Raw genomic sequence first — 17,400 nt, 5'->3', positions numbered from 1 at the left:
AGTGACCATTAGTTTTATTTTGATTTTGCTCCCTCTAAAAAAGAAAACTTGTATGTGAAAAGTTAATATCATCCATTTGCCAAGTTGTGTCAGTAAAGAAAAACTACTTTCCATTTGTCATCTGCTGCAGTTGTGTTGGACTGCCAGTAGATGACAGTGTGTGTCTGCTGACTGGATGGAAGAGACTCACGCTGTGTACAGTAGAGTCCGGTCCAGCCGGGGCTGCACCTGCACTCCCCATCGTAGGCACTGCACTGGGCTCCGTTGTGACAATTACATGAGTTGAGACAATCAGGGCCCCAGTGCCCAGAGGGACAGGCTGCAAATGCCAGAGACACAAGCTCATGGTCACACACTCACCCATACGAACTCTATAGTTAACATGCATGCATCCATGAAGCAAATAGGTTTTTGAGGAAATGCCTAGATATTCTCTACACATACATACAAAAGTCCAACATAAATATCAATCCCTGCTGAATATCCAGCGTTATCTCTATCTACCTGAAGCCCATAATTTGTGCTATATGCGCTCAAATTTATGTCAGGATGAATAACCCAAATGAAAGCAATGATTATTTTTTACTTCAAGCAGTTAATGCAATAAAAAAAACAAAAACACACATCAATTTCCCACAGCATGGCCTCTCAAAGTTTTGCTAATGATCTCTGGCCTACAGTGCTGTAAATCAAAGAGCATAATGCATCAGGACAATCATTTAAGCAAGCTATGTTTTACATCAGCTGGGGCCGAGGGTAGCTCTTGGAGTATGTAGGATCATGAAAATGTTTCATGTGTATGAAGGTATAAGTGAGAAATTAGGAGTGGAGACAGACAATGAGAGGACAATGAAAGAAAATAAGTAAATTAAACAAAGCAGGAAGAAGAGAAGCCATACCCTGAGAGCAATCCTCTCCAATCCAACCAGGGAAGCATTGACAGGAGCCATCGATAGGGTTGCAGGTGCCGTTGTTGGTGCAGAGGCAGATCTCAGCGCAGGCCCTACCATACCTGCCACTTGGACACACTAAAGTACATAAAAAAAACAAAGCATCACTTTAAGAAACAACCCTGATCTACATATTGTCACTTAAATGCAAAGACTAAAAACCCTGTAACATTATGACATCAAACTTGGACAGACTATTGCGAGCACTTTCATACAATCAAACTTCATTCTGTGAAAGGTCTTGTAAACATATTTCTCTAATGGATGCTATTGTTCTTTATGAGTCGACATGAGGTGAAGTGATGACGAGGAGTCGATCACTGCTTCTGGTGGCACAACTGCCCCATTTTTAGTCACTAGAGTGGAATGAGTGATGTGCCACAGAATTAAAATAGACCATGTACACAGACCACAGTATGCATTTTTTATGAAATTAATATTTCAATGCTCTCTGGCACCATTCAATAAAAGATGTCATTTCCAATGAAACCTCCATTGTGTTTTCTTGTTGGACCATGGGACAAATTGAACCAAGGTGTATCTAACCATCAGGATCAGGGAGCTGCAGTGCCAGCACATACATCAAAGGTCTCGCATAAAGAGAATAGCCCAGCGTTAGAAATATCAGATAAGGTTGCTGACTGTAAAAGAGATGGGTCAAACTCATTTTCATGTGGAGTGATTTTAATGATTACATTTCAACTGGCTTTCCCCTCTTCTTGAGCTCTTTCAAGCTCCTTCAAGCAGGTTGTCATTAGGCCATGAGGTTGGCTCCCCCATACTGCTGCTTCTGGGGATTCAAGCCTCAACACACCAGGAGAGCTTCATTAGGCTGGGATTTTTGTGTGATGGACAGAAGAAAAGAGGGACGTCAATGGGGCTCAACAAGAGGAGAATGTGCATGTTGTTGGCCACCTTCGTCCCTCGTGGACCGACGCCTGCTCAACAGTAATTACAGTCCAGACAAATTAGGACTGGCTCTCGTTATTTCTTTTTCCTTTTCCTTCAGCTAACCTATTAAAATTTTATTTGTAAGACATTGCTCAAAGCCATGAAAGAGAATTTGAAAATTTCCCCACTGCCTTTCTGTAATTTATAAAGAAAATAGTAAATTATTAGACGTAAAACCTACACTATATTTTAGGTATATTTCCTCAACACAGTGATGGAGATTTTTATTGCACATCATGTGGCCACTGACAAACCAGTCAATAGTTGATAAATATAAAGGCTATACTTTAAGTCATCCTATTTAGTATTTATATGCAGTATCTAAACATTTTATAAACATTCATAGCTGTATCTATCTAAACTGGCATTTTTAAGTCCATTTTAATAGACAGGTCCTGAAACGACTCGTCAGTAGTCCAGCCGACACTTCCGCAAGATGGTGACATCGCCATCTTACGGACATGCATAAACCATGGTTAACGGCCAGTCTGGCACATCCCCAACTTCCTAATTGCGCTGGGAGTGGTTGACCAATCACAACAACGTGGAACCAGCTGATCAATCAGAGCAGTCTGGCTTCATTGGGAAGGGGGCTGGCCTTAAAGAGACAGGAGCTAAAATCAAGCGTTTCAGAGAGAGGCTGGAAAGAGGAGCTGCAGGAATGGACAGCATGAGGAAACTGACGTGTTTACTGAACATTAGAGCATGTAAAGCTTCTCAAGTGATAACCCAAATTAACATTACAAACATGAATATGAGCATTATATGTCTCCTTTAAATCCAAAATAAAAATATTAGACCCGTCTTTCTAACTTAACTAACTGACACATAAAAACTGATCTAATAAAAACATTATATGATAATAACCTTCTAAAAACGTAATTTTCGAGATATCAGAAGGACACAAAGGTGTTAAAATGATTATTGACTTGTGTAAAATCCTAATGTCTATCTTTTAGGTCCAGATGTCAAACACATCTAGACCTAAAATAAGGAACTGTAAGGAAAGAAGTTGAATGTTTTCTGTTAGCAACATCTTGCAATGTGATTAAAACGACATTGCATGGTTTACAAATTTAAAAAGAAAATAACCAGAAAAAACACATGCACATGTGTCATGTCTTTGACTGTTTACATGCCCCTCTCTTTGCAGAGTAGGGAACAGAGCCTTTTTCTTCAAGTATCATTTGTCTGAAAAAGTGGGTCTCGGCAATATTCAGACTCCTGTTGAAGGTTGATCTTTTTTTATCTCTCTGTTGGTCTGGCTTGCATTGATAATAGTCATTATTCAAAGTTTCAATGCTAAGAAGCCTGTGGGAATGGCGGCAGGTCTTCCATTGGTCTTATTAGAGCCAGTAAGTACAGCAAGGACTGTACAACAATGTACTGAGGTCTTCACACAATACTGTCAAAGACAAGGTCCATTATCATGTAACTGAATCCCAGAATATTATTTTAGAGTATATAGAGATATTTTAGTCATCAGCACATAATAACCTAATAATTTTGTATATATTACACATGTTTGCCATATGTTGTTGTATTAAAAGCAAATGTATTTATTAAAAATGTTTACAAAATGTTTTTTGTATTTCATGCCAAGACAAAATGTCAGGACATTTTCAGATGTAAATTGTATTATTACCATTCTCCAGTAGCAAAGACTAAAACTTCCCAGTGAATGAATTTAAAAGTTAATGAAACAGCAGGGAAAGGTCAAAGGGACACAGACAGCTACTCGCCTTGGTTGCATAGAGAGCCAGAGAAGCCGGACAGGCATTCGCAATGGCCCGTGATGTGATTGCAGGGCCCGGTGCTGTGGACGCACTGTGGACACGACTGGCTGCAGCGGTGCCCGTAGAAGCCGGGAGAGCAGACTGCAGAGTGGGGCAGGAGAAGAAAAGGAATCAGTCAACAATGTAGGATGGAACAAGAGACATATAATAATGACACAAGGCATGACAAGAGTGATCAAGGGAGTACAGAAAAAAAATGAAGGCTGGAAGAATTAAAGCAGAAAAGAGGAGGAGAGGGAGCAAAGGGAGGGAGGAAGAAGAAAAAGTCGGTCTGTATTGTAATCACTTCGCTTCATCTGCTGCCAGAGAGGGAACAGTAAAATAGTTGAGAATTGTGAATGTCTGTTTTGGGTAGTTTTGCAAATGTCAGGAAACACATGACTATATAAGAATAATGAGGATTTTATTGAAAGAATGTGAACCAAGGTTTATTCAAAAGGCGTTACGCGGATAAAAGAGTGTTGATAGTGCAACCATGATAACAGGCTGTAATTATTATTAAAAACATTAATTCCATTCAAGCGAGGGCCATACAAGTCTGTTTTATGTTCATAATCACACAGTGGTTTTGGAAAATTCCTTCTGCACCAGGTTTATTCAGAAATATTAACCATTTAAGAACTGACAACACCCACACTGCGTTTGAGAAACTAAGTTTACCTGTGTGATTTGATTTCATTAGGACGTTCCAAGTTCCAACAAAACACCTGACGACTAATCATTTCCTCTAAAACACAAACAGACACACACACACACACACACACACAAACACTTGCACACGCACACGCACCATTCCTTACATTCAAACTGATGTTTGCAGGTTTGTGACAGTGAATTTCTCTTCCAATCAGTGAGCTCATCACTTGAGAGCGACTTCAGACGGACCTCATTCAGAAACCAGAGATGGCACTCCCAGTGAGCATGCCCTCTGATGAGCCATGGCTGAAGACTGTGAGTCTCCCACTGAGGGGTGGTTGCTGAGGACATGGTAGGGGGTTGAAGTGTGTCTGTGTTTGTGCCTGCATGTGTGTGTTTCTGTGGGTTGCTGTAGGGGTGAAGACGTTGTTATTAAGTGATGGCAATGATGAAGGGTTTACACTCAAGAAGTTATGGCCGACAACGAAGTGCTTCTCCTCAGCAGGCTCCACCTTCGACAATCCTTCAGAGAAGCAAGGTCAGTTCTGTGATTAGGTTTGTTGCTACGCCGCTTTCAGTCTTGTGCCAATATTTCTCTGAGTGGAAATAGACTTTTTAGGCATAAACTTGTCATTGTGATGTTAAAACTGATTGCACAGTGTAATGTCGATAGATAAACGAGACCAATTCGAGCTTACATTGGTCCACTATAAGTCTTGCTTTCACCATGTTATTCTCTTGGCCACTGGGATGCATTTTTTGCAGAAAAATTACGACTTGATTTACGGCAGAAAGGAACTTCGTTACCCATTGTGTAGAGAAGAGAATAGCAATCTCCGAGTATCTATCCCCAGTGATGAAAATGGAAGACGGTTGAACAGTCAAATTGACAAAAAACAGCCTCCCAAGAGAAAAAAGAATCCTACTGATGGAGAAACAAATGCAAGAGAAGAAGGAGTGTGATAGAAAAAGAGTGAACCTCAGACGGGCATTCGCTCCATGGAGAGAGCTCTGGAACTAGAGAGGCTTAAAAAAACGACTTGCAGTTTGCCTTCGTACAAATTAGGATTTTTACAGTGGCTTTCTGCTTTGGACAGTATCCAGGCTGCTGGCATGGAGTTCACCGTGATGCTACCACTACCGCTAGTTAACGTAAGGATCTTCAGTTTAAATGCTTCTTCTGACCAAACAATGATACCAGCCAGAGCCACGACAGTTGTCTGTTGCCTCTTTAAAAAATTGGATACAAAGGAGGTTGCTGAGAGAAAAAGAAGGAGACTCACTTCTTTTGCAGGACGTCCCTCTGTACCCAGGTGCACACACACATGTGCCGTCCTCTGGAGAGCAGGATCCTCCATTCTGACAGGAGCAGGTGACTGAACAGTTTGGTCCCCAGAAGCCTTGTGGGCACACATTATCGCAGTGGATCCCTGCAGGCACATTACAATGGTGGATATTCAGCAAATGCACACTTAAAGGGAAAGACTTGTATGATGGAATCTTTTAAATAGTCTGTAATTTGCAGGAACACATCATCACAGGACAACATTCACAATGCCTTATCACAGCAGTTCTGCGGAGGGTTATTCACCCAGCATGGATCCTTGATTGATTTTAGTCCTGAATGAAGAAGCTGTAGTTTTCTTTTTTTTTTATAGTTCAGCCCACCCTTTCAGACTCTGTTTCTCCTTTCCAAATGTATTTTATTTGTGATCTGCCTGGGGCTCCCTGCCAGTGCTCTGTGTTGATTAACAGGGTTGGGTCTCCAGAGAGGCCAGGCTTGTCTCCCATTCTCTTTCAGCAGAACCAGGGTAGTGTACAGAGCCGAAGGAAAGTATTCAGGCTACAAGAGCACTGTCTGGAAGTGTCACCGTGTGTTTGCCGCAGCACCAACCAACAAACGCAAAACACCGCATCCATACTGAGCTCGCACTGCGCACATGGATGCATGAACAAATCCATCAGCAGCACGTTGTCTCTCAGCCATAACTATGCTTTCCAAAAACTAAGGGGCAAAATCAAATATCCTGTCTGCATATGCACACAGGTTCTGAGAATGAAATATATCACTGCAAACACAAACGATTGCACACGCAGGGACACATAGTCACTCACTCACACACATGCGCCCAAACTCTGCAACCTTTCAAGCAGCTGCCTTTACTTCGAAGCTTCATTTGAAATTTCCTTTGAATGAGAATATCTGAGAATGGTGTGGCCATTAAAGCAGCATTAGTGCAGTACCTTTGAATTAAACCTGGACTAAACTCTGGGGACTGACGTTATACAGTAACCAAGGCGCCTTAGGGCTTGAGTGAGGGAGAAATAGAGAGGAAATGTTGGCGCTGATGAGGAGGGGGCATGGTAGCCGTGATTTAGTCGGAAGTCAAGCCATGGACTTCAAAAGGAGGGCAAGGCTTGTGCAAGTGTGTTTGAGGTTCTGCTAGGCCAGGCAGAAAAAAAAACAGTGACTGCCTTTACTGTCAGAAAATGAATGCGGACAGAGCATCACACATTTCAGTCTAATGGTGACAAACAGAGGGGCTTTGGATGCCTAGTGAGGAAGAAGAAGAAAGAGTTAGAGAAGCCAGAATTGAAGTCTCTTCAAAGGAGGCTTTTCCCTGAGAAGTGCCAGAGGTCCCATTATCCAGTTTGTACAGAGTGTGCAGGGCAAAGCAAACCTCTCTCTCCCTCTCTCTCCCTCAGTGCATGTAAACACACATGCATCACCTGGTCTGCGAAATAGACTAAAATCTCTTCAGAAATAAAACTGGTGTCCTATCTAACGCGGAATAGTACGGAGCCCCTGCACCAAGTGTTTACTCCCAGAGCACTCTTTTGAATCTTTGCTGGCTGATGTCAGGCTTACGACAGTCCAGCAACAACTGTGTGGGTCACAGACAGCTTAGCCACTTACCCGCACACACTTCTTGAGTCAACCTTCTTGGCAGTTTACACAAACCTCACAATGAAACACAGAAAGCAAGTTGACAGCAAAGAAGGATGCCTTACCAACTCTGGGGCTTGTGTTTCTGTAAATAGCCTTTTAATTCTATTCCTGATTTAGTCCCGTAACGGATCTCAAAGTGTCCTCTCCCTAGGTGCTCTTTCCTTCAGAGAGCCTACTTTCAAGCCTTGAGGATTCAAATATGTATGTGTTTGTCTGGCCCACTGGGCTGCACGCTGCCCCCAGCCTTGCACCCTGGTGACTCAATTAAGGCCGACAGATGGTCCCGACCTGTGCAGGATTCAGAGCATGAGAGCCCCGTTTTGCCGGAACCGTTCTTGCAGATAATAAAACCCACATTGTTTCCCAGAATAAATGCCCCGAGCTCAGGAGGCTGAATGGAATGGGCTCCTGAGAACTCACAGGCTTGACCTTTCCTACTGAATCTATTCCTTCCCTGTCTGCACCTCTCCAACCAGGCTCAGAGACCTGGTCCTGAGCTAACCCCGTGTATTTGACATTCAGATGCGATGCTCCATTTCTGAACATAATGATCCTCACCCTTGCTGTGACATTCATTCTTTCCTTTTCTCCTGATCTTCCACTGTACGCAAATGTTTGATATGAGAAGAAACAAATAGCAGACATATGTTCGTGGAAAATTTGGGTCTCGAGGGGATCAGAGTTCAAACAGAGAGCCTGAGAAAGAGTGAATCCTCTAATGAATAAATATGGCAGTTGGTTCAGTGAGAATTCACAACAACTTGGTACATTAAATAAAAAACAAAGACAGAAATATAAATATCGCAGGCTGTTTTTAAAAATCTTGAGAGCATTCTGGGCCAATGATTTGATTTAGCCTCCAAATATTTATCTGGTGAATCACTTCAGATGTAGTGTTCAACCAGTAATGGAAGCAATATAAGCATGACTGCATACAAACATCCAGTGCATCAGCCAAGGGAATTAATTTAGTGCTCAACTCTGAACATCTCTCATTCACATACCCCGTCGGCTCAGTGGCAGAATAAACATTTAACTAACAAAACACTGCTAAGAGTTTCTTTTGTAAACGCAAACCCATGTATATTTTCTATTTTGGTAAAAAATGTCAGACTAGTATCTCATGCCTATGATCTATGGTGATAAATATACAGTTTAGATCTCAAATATTGTTTGTGCTCTCAATGTCCGTTTGCTCTTGTTATCCTTTTGAAACAGCAGCACTGACCTGTCCAGCCGGGGTAGCAGCGGCAGTAACCGCTCACTGGGTCACAGCCATCAGCATGCGTACAGTCACAGCGCTCACGACACTCCAACCCATAGGTGCCATCCTGACAATGATATGGATTCACCGTTTTAAAATTTTACAATGTGACTCATTGGTACAATTAGACACCACACGTTGTACGATGCTCAAAAAGGTTCAAGGACCCAAAGCATTGCATTACAAGACAAACGTACAGGGCAGGACTCGTGGCAGTGCTCTCCCCTCCACCCTGGAGAACATGTGCAGATGCCGTCCATAGGGTCACACGCTGCCGCGTTGTCACATAAGCATGTTTGATTACATCCCAGACCCCATGTACCACTGGAACAGAGGATGGAGCAGTCCACTCCCTGCCATCCTGGGGTAAGAGAAAGCAGAGACACATCAAGCTGAAGACATTTATATAAACAAAGTTTTGCTGGATACAGCTACATTGTATTGCCATTAAGAATTCCACATAGATAAACAACAACAAAATAATGGTATAGTATGTCACAAACCCTCAAGATTAATTTGAGGGTTCGACTGAAGGAACATGAATCAAGGGAGGCGAAAGGAAGAAATAATTTCTAGTTTGCAAAACATATTTGAGACTCTCGGGGTGGCAATGCTCTGTTAGTTACTGTAATTGTTCAGTCCAACACCTTTGTTGTTATAGCTTTGGTGATACCATAAAAATGTATCTCGTACAATCACCAGGTCAAAAAAAAAAAAAGCCCAGAAAACATTTGACAAACTACCCAGGGTCCAGGTACAGTGTGTTGCAGTTTATGGATGGTGCCTTCACTCCAGACCTGAGGGGTTGCTTTTTTTTTTCTGAAATACTGACTATTTTCACCTCCTCATGGCTTCTTAAAAAAAGGGCTTGTTCACTTATAACAAAACACTTAAAGAAAAAGATTTGCATTTAAAATCTTTAGTTTAGATGTCCAGCACACTTGCGTGACGTGATGTCGCAAACCCAATTACAGTTGAAATTCTCCCAACATCACTGACAACTGCATCCAAAAGAAAAAAGGAATTGTGAATATTCGATCCTGTGGCCAAACTTCACTTCGCAGTTGGTCTGAATGCGCCAGGTTTTTGTGAAATGACACCCAGATTGCACCAAATGTCCCCTCAAGAAAATACATTTTTTTTTAGAATTTACATAATTCATCAAGAAAATAGCAAGAAGCATCAGGGAGATTATGTGATGAAGAATGTAAAGGGGGAAAAAAACAACTAGTCTTATGTTTTAAAGTACAGAACACAGGGTAACTCAGCTGGTATGTATATACTGTATGTATGTAGGCAGGAGTCGTTTTGAACTTCCACCACAAGCCAGTTCTACTGTACCTTCTCTGCAGATGCAGGAGCCATCGACAGGAGAGCAGGATGCATGATTATGGCAGGAGCAGGTGGACATGCAGCTAGGTCCATACAGACCAGGAGGACACACTGTAGCACAGTCCTCACCCTGTGGTATAAATAATAAAAGTCATGAGGCATTGAATCAACATGGCAATAAATGCCGACTCTGGCAGTCCTGAAAGAGAAATAATATAGTCTGAGCAGATGCGGATAGAAAGACCAGGACGGTTCACTGCACTTCTCTGTATCTAACTGACCAGTCATAACTGTTTACAGGATGAGGAGGAAGGCAGTTGTAAAATTGAATGGGTATATGATGGTAACTGGAGTTCAAGAAGAAGGATGACTCCTGATCACCCCACACACTATCTCCTCTTAGCTTCCAATTATGCAGTCTATATAATCTGACAGCACCTACCGCCAGCCATGCTTCGCCTTTGGCAACCCTGTTTCACCTCATCTCTCCACTTCTCTTTCATTCTCTCTCCCTTCCCCTTTAGCTTACGCTCATAGGGGGGTCTCTCATTTCATCAGTAACAGAACACCAGACCCCCCCAGAGCACCGTGACTGCTCTACTCCTTCTCCAACCAAGCTACGATCAAACATGTCCGGTTAAACCGGGTTTAGTACATTAATACATTCATATCTGGTTTGAATAAACTTGAGCTATTGTTCTAGCCTGGTGAAAGATTCAATTCCAAGATAGGGCACTCAGACAGACCAGATGTCAAGCCTTCATTTTGTCACCCCATCCCAAAGGACACAGCTGATGGTCTATAAAGGTCAAGTCCATTAATGACTCTCTTCTGGTTGGTTGAGGTGCCTGCACAAAAGGCGTACATTTTAAACCTCACAGTGAAGCTTTTTGCAAAACCAGCTGGTGATCATGTTCATGCAGCTGTCTACACCCTGGCTGCTTGTGGTAGGGTGGTAGAACCAAACAAATAAAACTCCACAGTGACGTGAATGGACAGGGGGAAGCTGGATCCCTGAGACGTCCCTAACAGACTGCATCCGACTCTCGATCCTCTAAACAAGCACAACAATGGAGTATCTGCAGCCATGCTGGTGCGGCCTTAGAGTGGGCATTAGAGTGAGCCATCTGGTAAAGGACATGGAGTACTCCTTCCCTGTCCTCTGCAGCCTTCCGTAATTTGAATTGCTCTGCTTTAAAGGCTGAGCACAGCCCACATCCACTAGTCTGGTTCCTCCCTAAGCTTGAGATCACAGCCAGTCTATGGATTCCCACATCCTCCCTGCCAAACCCTGCCTTGAGTGACAGGTGACACAATGATTTAGAGTTCCAATTAGTGGCCCAGAGGAGTCCTGAGTGGCTCTTGCTTCACTCACCAGAGCACTGGGGGACTGCTGGCTGCTCACTGCTCTCATTATCATTTTGAACTCAGTTTAAACAGGAGACGGGAGTGTGCAAGTGGACGCCAGGGGCAGAACACACATCTTAAAACATCTCTCCTCCCCGTACATCACATAAAAGTGACTGTCTGTGAATGAAATTTTTATCAATCGGGTGCAATAACCTTTGTTCTACTGAAAATGACGGCTTCAAGACTGCTAACAATAGCAATTCAGCTACAGTTGTTTAGTGCGGAGAGAAGTTCGACCAGCCCGGGGGGTTGGAGGGGTGAGGGGTTGGGCAGAGGCAATTTACTGGTGACTGGACTCATGGATGAAACGTCATGCAGCCACAAATGACCACATGGATTTTGTTGCATCCATGGCTGCGTCAGATTCCACTTGGTTTAACCCTCAGGGCGCAGAGAGAGCAGTGGTTGGTCTGCTCTCAAGACGGAGAAGGCAGCTCGCTCATTAGTTGAGTGATTCATATTCTTTCTGAGCTGTGAAGTATAGAAGTCTGTATGTGAAGAATCATTATTAATACACGGGCTGTCAGTCCACCACACGAGAGCAGCAGGTCCTTACATAACTATACAGCCAAAGGATTCAGCGACCAGACCCTGGGCCTCTGAGAGACAGCCAGGTCATCCTTGGCCAAGGCATCAGATTCATACCATTACTATTTTAATGTAATTGGAGAGCATTTTATCCATTAAGCCTCTCACTGACTCAACACTGATCAGCCTGGTACCTAGTGGGACTAGATGCATCTAACTGCTGGATGAGTGACTGCAGTTAAAAATTCATACAACAAGATGGAAAATGAGGCTAGAAAACCCTGAGAGGTGGGGAAATTATTAAAAAAAATGTACTGCCCACAAACGCAGACTGGAAGCCATTTCTACTGTATTCATATCTCAGATACTGCAGTGTCAACAGAATCGATATAAACTGTAGACATTGGGGAGAAATGTTACTGTGAGTACATGCAGCAAATTGGGACAATGCCTGAATAGGTAACATGTGATCACTTTGTCCCAGTCAAAAAGAGCATGTCCAATTACTAGAGCTAAATCAAGCGTGCAGGAGCTCAGTCTGCTCCTACACTTTGCTTAGTTCGCCCCCTGATGGGACTCCAGAACAAAGATGCAGCGGGTAGGCTTAGCCCTATCAGCTGTCCCCTGGAGAAATGACTTCACCAGTAATCATAGCCTCAGTGCCATCATCAGCCGCATTTTTTAAATCCCACTGCAAGATAATGATCGTATGCCATGTGCATGACAAAAAAAGTTACACACATACATGTAAGCGCCACGATCACAGCTGCACATTTCTAACAAGTCGATTGTGTCGCTTGCACAGCAGCAGCTCCGCTGTAAGAATAAAAAATAAAAAAACTAACATGAGTTCTCACCCCCACTCCCAAAAACACACACACACACGCGCACGCACACACACACACACACACACACAAACACACCAATCGTCCATATGAGGTGTGTCTGTTCCCATCTGACTGCTTCCTTTTCTATCCAGCTCCTGCCCTCCAGGTCTGTTTAATGGCTCTGGCAGCCCTTCCAAGCAGCCGCCAAAAAGAACAGGTGGAGCAAATTAAGACACAGTCTGCGGCCCCGCTCGGCAGCTCAATTCACCACAGTGGTCCCCTGTAAGACACAGGCAATTTCCACTGAAATGTAATGTTGGCAGAAATGTACCCTCCCGGCCTCTGTTGCTCTGTAACTTCAGATTGCAAGACAAGAAATACAATGGAAACACTGATTGAAGTTACCCAGCTTATTTGACAGTTGTAAAAGGGATAATGCGTGGCTGCAAAACAACAAAACAAAACAAAAATACTTTTTCTTCTTTTTCTTAATTTTCTCCCAATCTGTCAAGGAACACAGATTTAAACACGCTTTCTGCTTGTCTGTCTGGAGCTACAATTAAAATATATCGAGCATTTTTGTAAAATACACACGTCTGACTATTAATGTGTGCACACAGCTGTACCAGAGAATGAATCATTGAGAAAGGAATTTCTTGAGGTGCAACACAGCACATCCATTACACGACAATAATAAAATATCTCACCTTGCTTCCACCTGCCTGTGTACAAAAAGCTTCTTAAGTAACACTGAGACCACTTCCAGGACATTACGACCACAATGACGCAAACATTTTACTGCGGCCACAAATAACATGAAATATAAATCAACGCTACAACCTTTTAAAGCTATAAGCTCATACTGTAGAAGGATGGAGTACTTGATAGCATGTTGTATGAAATAACCTTACTGGGGTCTCCTCGTGTCATCGTTATTAAGTAGATCTACTGAATTATCTTAGTATAACAAAGCTTAAAGAAGCAAGGTTACAATGACAATGAAAAGCATTGGAGAAAACAACACTGTGCTTGAGTGGCTATGCTGGCACGCAGGGTAATTAACCTATGCTGACTTCATAAAAAAGGAAAAAGTAATGTAACCAATAGTATATTAACACATTGAAACAGCAGTGATTAAATCAAAATAGAGAGTAAAGTTTCAACTTGTTAAAATATGTAAACACAAAGGCCTGGACATTTTAAGGACTAATGTTGGAATATTTGTCACGTATTTTAACACGACCCCTCCCCCATGTTTTTCCTCTTTTGCAGTTTAGTATACAGTTTCATACAATTCAAGCTTATCTCTTATTCGTCCTGTCTTTACTGTTCTTCCCTCAGCAAAAGTTGGCTCTGTGTTGAGCTGAACTGTTCAGCCATTCGTCAAGTTGCCTCTCAGAAAAGAGATTTAGATGTCATGAGACCATGAGAACAGATAAAGGTCACGTAGGACTGAAATAAATAGCTAAACAACAATAAAACCGTGATAGCAGCCAGTGACTTAAGTAAAATGAAATAACAGGGGAGGTACATGAGACTCACCATGAACCCAGGGGCACATATACAGGCACCTGTGACAGTATGGCAGTCAGCTCCATTGGCGCAGCTGCAAGGCAGCATGCATCCCTCTCCGTAGTATCCAGGCGGGCAGGTCTCATTACAGTAAAGCCCCGTCCATCCCGCTGAGCAGGTGCATTCACCAGAAAGTGGGTGGCAGCTACAAAATAATGAGAAAGAAAGATGGGACAACAGCAGGAAGAAAAAGAGATTCTGCTCGGAGAATTTCAACACTTGATTCCCGAGCAGGGTCAAAGTGTGAGGTCTGTGCCAACAACAATTCATCCATCTATGTGACTACATACTTTTTCCCCCCCAGATAGATGACATGTCCCGTTCCCTCCTTCTTTCTGTAATGACTTTTAGGGTCGGTGCGCAACTCCAGCCAGAATCTGAGCATTAACATTGCATTAACCATGAATCTGGCTGCGAAATTATGGATGAAGCAAAGGTTGTGATTAAAAGCTAACTGGATGACACGGCTACGAGGTGTCTAGACTTCAGAATGAGCGCTGGCTTAGAGCTAAGATGAGGCGAAATTGAGTTGGAGAAGTCTTTATTCATATGGAGCTGCAGGGGGCCACACTTCAGGGCTTGGTCAGAGGGAAGCCATGTGTGGCCTTGCACTGATGTCTCACTTACCTCAGAGTGTTGGTGGTATTACAGGGGCAGTACTTGTCGCAGATGAGGCCGTACAGGCCTGGGGGACAGAATCTCTCTTGGCAATTAGGCCCTTTGAACCCTGTTTCACACAGACAGGCCCCATTGATATGGTGACACTTGGCTCCATTCTGACACTCACACCTCTGGTTACACTGCGGACCGAAGGTGCCCACAGGGCAGTCATCCTGACACCTGGGGGGAAATTACATAGACTGTGTGTTAAATTGGTGCTCTACCAATGCCAAGTGCATTATCTAAATTAAAGTCACGACTTACAACGTGCAATTGAGATGTTAAAAAAGGTTTTAGAGATGTTATTAGATGTGATGCATGGAAAAAATTGAGCTGTACTTCATAGAATGAATCAACTGCAATCTTAATTATTTATTCATTGTTTATTTAAGTATTAAACAATGATCTCAAACAATCTCTATGGAGATTTGCTACTTTCCTCAAATCGTCATGAATTGAATATCTGAAAGCTGTTGGTTGCACAAAACTAGTACATTAAAATTATAACCTTGGGCTGTGGGAAACTGTGATGGACATTATCAGCTGCTTGTGAACATTTTATAGGTCAGTTGAAGCTTTTTGAAATACAAAGCATTTTATGTTGTTCAAATATATGATGGAGCTTGAATCGGAAACTGATAGCAATAATTTCTACTAACATGGGGATATTGCTTCTTTGATCACACTTCCACCACTGCAAATACTGATGCTACTATTTCTACCAGAATATTTCAAATGAAGTGTTTGGCTGAAAATATAAAATATTTTTTTTTCTAATATGAATTAGACTTTTTCTCTAAAGTTCTCAGTTAGTGTTTCAAAAGCAGTTAATAGTCAGTTAAATTAAATGTTTAATAAACTTACATGCCAACAATGACATTGTACAACGCAAGGTTGTGTTAGTATTTGGGGGAATTTTTGGAATAAAACTTTTAAGCAGCTACTGTTATATGGTAAAAAATCTTACATTATTAACAGTATTTTTATATTCCATCATTGAAATAATGAATATTTAATTGGAACTTCTTTTTTTTTTTATAAATCCAGGGCAGACATGGTCAAATTTCAACAACTACATGACTCGATAGCCCAGAAACCAGACCCCTGCCGACAGCATTCAGCGCTTCAGTTTCCCTGCAGGGCGAGGAACAAGATTTAGTGACCACACAACCACAGCAACCACAAAAATTAGAACTGCTGAGGAGTTCCTCTGAGTAAATCTGAAAATGGATTTTTCTTCACTTAAATATACGGACATTTACAATCCTGGTGAAGTATCCATCTCAGGAGTCTAACAAAGCTATTACAAATAGCTCAATTACATTATAAAATGGTCAAGTTAGGTTTCAAGTTTAAATTACCCTAACTTTAGTTTTATCAGGGGACAATGGTGTTATTGTACGAGACAGGAGAGGTGTGGGGGCAAACACAATCTCAGATTATTCCTGGCAGGTTAATTCACCTGCCACTGACAAAATGAATGAGGGCAATTTTGCAAAATAATAAAGTAAAGGAAAGGTCTCATCAAGGAAGTGTTTCCATCCAAGAGACAATTGCTTTAGCTGAACTAATAAACCCAGGCTGCTCTGGGCTGCTCTGGCAGGCATGGGGAACTTAAAAGATCTGTGGATTTCAATGAGGCCTTAATACAAGCCCATTACTTATAATTAATGAGCAGAATCTAAACAGCATGTAGCCCTTGGTGAGATCAATTGGACAGGCTGGGAGTGGAGGAGGAGGACGGCCGGAGACATGAAACCTTGCTGGTCAGCATGAAGTACGAGATTAATAAAACATTAACACTCTTATTACGAGCTTTCCATCCACCTTCAAATGGACTAATGGGCATTTATAAATACGTATTTCTGTTAAGTCTGAGACTATTCCAGTATTTACTTTTAAAAGAACAGCCAGGTTTGTGCCTCACTTGGAAGTCAACAAAGAGAATAGGTCAATGAGCGACTGTTTAATGTGTCTCTCGACTTGAAACCATCCCTTTGCATTAAATACAAATCTCAATAAATCATGCCAGTGTCTGACCCATTTTCCAAGTGGATGTAAAAAAGTTTACAAAAGCCTTTTGTGCATAATTGAGACGTGTGCCTGCCAGGGGTGTCAGCTGTGTACCTGCGTCCACTGAAGCCAGCTGCACACTGGCACTGGCCCATGATGTGGTTGCACAGTCCGCCGTTACGGCAGGAACATTCTTTGCTGCAGTTGTTGCCGTACTTGCCAAGAGGGCAGGGCTGGCCACAAACTGAACCCTGAAAAAAAGAAGCATTTCTCATGACTACACCTCACCAGGAATGAAGTACCTGAGGCTAAACTCTTTGCTTTATCGATTTTAGGACAGTTCATGCCTCTGGCTTAGGTTAGCTGTTGGTCCTTGTAAGAATTACATTCAAGAAAAAACATAAAGTGATAACATTACTCAAAACATCACAGTTCACAAAAAACGAGCATATGGCCTTAAACAACCAGTCCATGAGGATGTCCCTAAAGTAACACTTTTTAATGTTAACTG

The 17,400-nt window shown here is 42.3% G+C and overlaps 1 protein-coding gene across 3 annotated transcripts in view; it reads right to left on the bottom strand.

Annotated features, from left to right (window-relative positions):
• megf11 (multiple EGF-like-domains 11) overlaps window positions 1-17,400 on the bottom strand; it is a 67,606-nt gene that overhangs the window by 5,945 nt on the left and 44,261 nt on the right. For 2 of the 3 annotated variants that reach the window (XM_035641716.2, XM_035641717.2), the window contains exons 9-18: window positions 17,004-17,140; window positions 14,844-15,056; window positions 14,187-14,361; window positions 9,889-10,009; window positions 8,745-8,908; window positions 8,512-8,614; window positions 5,617-5,763; window positions 3,644-3,778; window positions 900-1,028; window positions 191-319 (exon numbers count right to left, since the gene is read on the bottom strand). In XM_035641716.2, coding sequence (XP_035497609.1) covers window positions 191-319; window positions 900-1,028; window positions 3,644-3,778; window positions 5,617-5,763; window positions 8,512-8,614; window positions 8,745-8,908; window positions 9,889-10,009; window positions 14,187-14,361; window positions 14,844-15,056; window positions 17,004-17,140 — 1,453 coding nt within the window. The remainder of the gene's footprint in view (window positions 1-190; window positions 320-899; window positions 1,029-3,643; window positions 3,779-5,616; window positions 5,764-8,511; window positions 8,615-8,744; window positions 8,909-9,888; window positions 10,010-14,186; window positions 14,362-14,843; window positions 15,057-17,003; window positions 17,141-17,400) is intronic. The other variant, XM_035641720.2, reaches the window with a different exon arrangement.

This window comes from Scophthalmus maximus, chromosome 7 (genome assembly GCF_022379125.1).
Source record: "Scophthalmus maximus strain ysfricsl-2021 chromosome 7, ASM2237912v1, whole genome shotgun sequence".
Classification (NCBI taxonomy): domain Eukaryota; kingdom Metazoa; phylum Chordata; class Actinopteri; order Pleuronectiformes; family Scophthalmidae; genus Scophthalmus; species Scophthalmus maximus.
The sequence above is the reverse complement of the archived record's forward strand: the minus strand, read 5'-3'. Positions and strand labels throughout refer to the sequence as shown.